Genomic DNA, 2852 nt, shown 5'->3' with positions numbered 1-2852 from the left:
CTCTGTTCTTTCCTTCTCCAATGCTCTTCTAGAAACTTCCACTTCTCTCATGTATGGCAAACTTACTGCACCTTCATTTTCATTCACATTCTCCCACTAGAGAGAGTAAAAGAAAGGGAAACCCAGAGAAAGAGAGAATCAGTTCTTCACTATCTTCTCTAGGAAATGGACAAGAGCTAAAACCCATATGTGACAGGAAAAGAAGGTTTACATAAATGATGGGAGAGTTAATAATAAAACAACATAAGATTCTGCATCTCTGCAACCTTAGACAGATGCAAGTTCCCAAGTACTTGAATTTGGGGTTTAAAAATCTGTGTTGTGATCATACTGGCTTCCATAGAAAGGTTACACCTTAGTCAATCTGAGGAAAATTGAAATAATCCCTGAAAATGTGAACAATTGTGGGTTTTTTCACTACTAATCCTTGCAGTAAAGTATCACCAAGAGAGAAGCAAATTCATAATTCCAGGAAGCAGGGTTGTTATGGTAATTTGACTATGAACTGTAAAACATTCTGAACTCCCACTTCATTCAACATTTGTTCTTTGGAGATCTTCAGTGACTTTCAACTTATTTAGCAGACAAAAACACATAAGAAGGATAATAATCGTACCTAGTTAATGTCTTACAAACCATATAAAAAGATCAATTTCATTTTCCCACAATCAGAAGAGTCAAAATCTTTTTTTGTATCTTCTTTTTCTCTTCCTCCTTTCCTCTCCCTTGTTCACAGTACTAACACCTTCCAAGAAAAGAAAAAAACCAAAACAAGATATGTCTCAATGCAACACCCACTTTGATCTCCAAGAGCAGATTTGCTATGTACATTGTAGCTTCTGCAACACCATTCTATTGGTAAACCACTAACTCAGACACTGTAACTATAGTTTTTGGAGAACTCTTAAGAAAATCCATTTTCTTTGTCTCCAAATGCAGGTTAGTGTTCCATGTAGCAGTTTATTTAAAGTTGTTACTGTGAGATGTGGTCACTGTGAAGGCCTCCTTTCTGTAAACATGATGAGAGCTTCATTTCTTCCTCTACATGTCCTAGCTTCACTCAACAATGCTTCCCTCATTGATGATGAGGTAACAAATCATTCAAACCCTTTATTAAAGATGTCCTTATAAATTCATATCAAGTTTCAGTTCATGAACAGGTACTGTCACTACTTTCAAAACACTACTCAGAAAGCCACACTAACTACCTTGGAATTAGTAGAAGTAGAAACTTTGATTGAAAGTGTATGATTCCAAATTTACTGAGAATTATCATCACTTCCCTCACTGTATTGAAACTACTAGTAAAGCTTATTCGGACCTTATGAAGTATATATTGTGTTTGTAGCAAAGGAAAGAAGTCTGTATTGAAGAAGTGGAGCCTCTGAAAGTTTCAGATGAGCAAAGCTCACCAATGACCTCTTCTGGCAATGATGAAGAGAAAATACCCACGAACCCGATTGTTAATAAGCGTAAGCCCATGCATCAAACCTATAGTCTTGTTCAACATTCTGTTCCTAAAGCCCTGAACCTTGTGTTTATTGGATTTGATCATAACAGCCCCAGAGAAGAGGCAACGAGCTCCATCGGCATACAATCACTTCATTAAGTAAGATAGACTAATAACATCTCTAAATTTAATTTGTTTTTGTGCCCCATTGGTTTATAATCTTAAATTTTAATTGGTAATCTTAGATATGAAAAATACTAATTCTGACAGAGAAGAGATACAGAGGCTTAAGGCTAGAGAACCCAAGATCACCCACAAAGAAGCCTTTAGCACAGCTGCCAAAAATGTAAGTGAATCAGATGCTTCACTCCCCAAATAGAAACTAAGGTTGTGTTGGTATGCATTTTTAGAATAGATTCTAGGTCTAGAACAGGGGGCAGGCCTTGGTGCAACGGTAAAGACTGCTCCATTGTGACCAAGTGGTCATGGATTTGAGTATGGAAACAGCCTTTCTGTGAAAGCAGGGGTAAGGCTGTGTATATTATGACCCTTGGCCCTCCCCAGATGACGCAATGGTGGGAGTCTCATGCACTGGGTACGCCTTTTTTATTTTGGATCTAGAATGCATTCTGAAACCCGATTCTTCTCTATTTTCTAACTTCTAGAATGCGTTCTAGACAAGAATCTATTCTGAGAATACATACCAAACACAGATATATTTGAAGGCCCTTACTTTGCCTATATGTTTTAACTGTGGTGGAGTGTTTTCAGTGGGCTCATTTCCCTCGAATTCAGTACAAAAGAGATGGAGAAAGCTGCAGCCAAGGAAAGGGAAAAGTGACAAAGAACCCGGATGTTGACGAGGTAAAAGCCTCTTCATGAAAGTAAACTCTTAAGATCCAACCAAGATCAAGAAAGCTTGGATTTTGTGAACTCATTTACAAATCAATGCTTGTGTTGTGTGTTTTCTAATTTTCTGTGAAAAGATAGGGTGGTTGTTTCTCTGCAGCATTTCAATTAAGAGACTTCACCTCTAGAGTGACGTTCTGCAGCATTTCAGCCATAAACATCAAACCCATAAAGAAGGCTTTTCATTAATCAAGTTGACATAACAGGTCAACTATACATCTACAAAGGTTGAATGGGAGTAGCAGCTCTCCTCAATAGTTAAGCCTACCTAAACCTGATTCAAAACTGAATCACTTGGGATTGTTGGGTCTCATTCGGTTTGGACCGGTTTCTGAGTTAATCTAAAACATGATCCAATAGGAGTTCATGCATTGGTTTCACTTCAGTTCCGATTTGGTTTCGGTTTCTCTTTTCGGTTTGGTATCAGTAAGTACGGAAAAAAATGTGTTTTTTTTAATGAATTTTGGGGTGGTATTGGTTTCTTATCGGGTTA

At 37.7% G+C, this 2852-nt stretch overlaps 1 protein-coding gene across 1 annotated transcript; it reads left to right on the top strand.

Moving 5' to 3' along the window:
• The first annotated feature begins 736 nt into the window (after nt 1-736).
• Nucleotides 737-2399, top strand: LOC122638378 (axial regulator YABBY 4-like). The gene is made up of 6 exons (XM_043831307.1): nt 737-858; nt 940-1089; nt 1349-1472; nt 1561-1609; nt 1721-1796; nt 2222-2399. Exons 1-6 carry the CDS (start codon nt 778-780, stop codon nt 2330-2332), a joined length of 591 nt encoding a protein of 196 aa, XP_043687242.1. The 5' UTR covers nt 737-777; the 3' UTR covers nt 2333-2399.
• Nucleotides 2400-2852: the final 453 nt, after the last annotated feature.

Source organism: Telopea speciosissima, chromosome 8, assembly GCF_018873765.1.
Source record: "Telopea speciosissima isolate NSW1024214 ecotype Mountain lineage chromosome 8, Tspe_v1, whole genome shotgun sequence".
In the NCBI taxonomy this organism is placed as follows: domain Eukaryota; kingdom Viridiplantae; phylum Streptophyta; class Magnoliopsida; order Proteales; family Proteaceae; genus Telopea; species Telopea speciosissima.
The sequence above is the reverse complement of the archived record's forward strand: the minus strand, read 5'-3'. Positions and strand labels throughout refer to the sequence as shown.

Excerpts from the sequence above, each read along its gene's own strand:
- LOC122638378 (XM_043831307.1), top strand. The coding sequence starts at position 778 with ATGTCTCAATGCAACACCCACTTTGATCTCCAAGAGCAGATTTGCTAT. Across the intron at positions 859-939 it reads TCTGCAACACCATTCTATTG|GTTAGTGTTCCATGTAGCAG; the intron begins GTAAACCACTAA and ends CTCCAAATGCAG. Across the intron at positions 1,090-1,348 it reads CTTCCCTCATTGATGATGAG|CAAAGGAAAGAAGTCTGTAT; the intron begins GTAACAAATCAT and ends TTGTGTTTGTAG.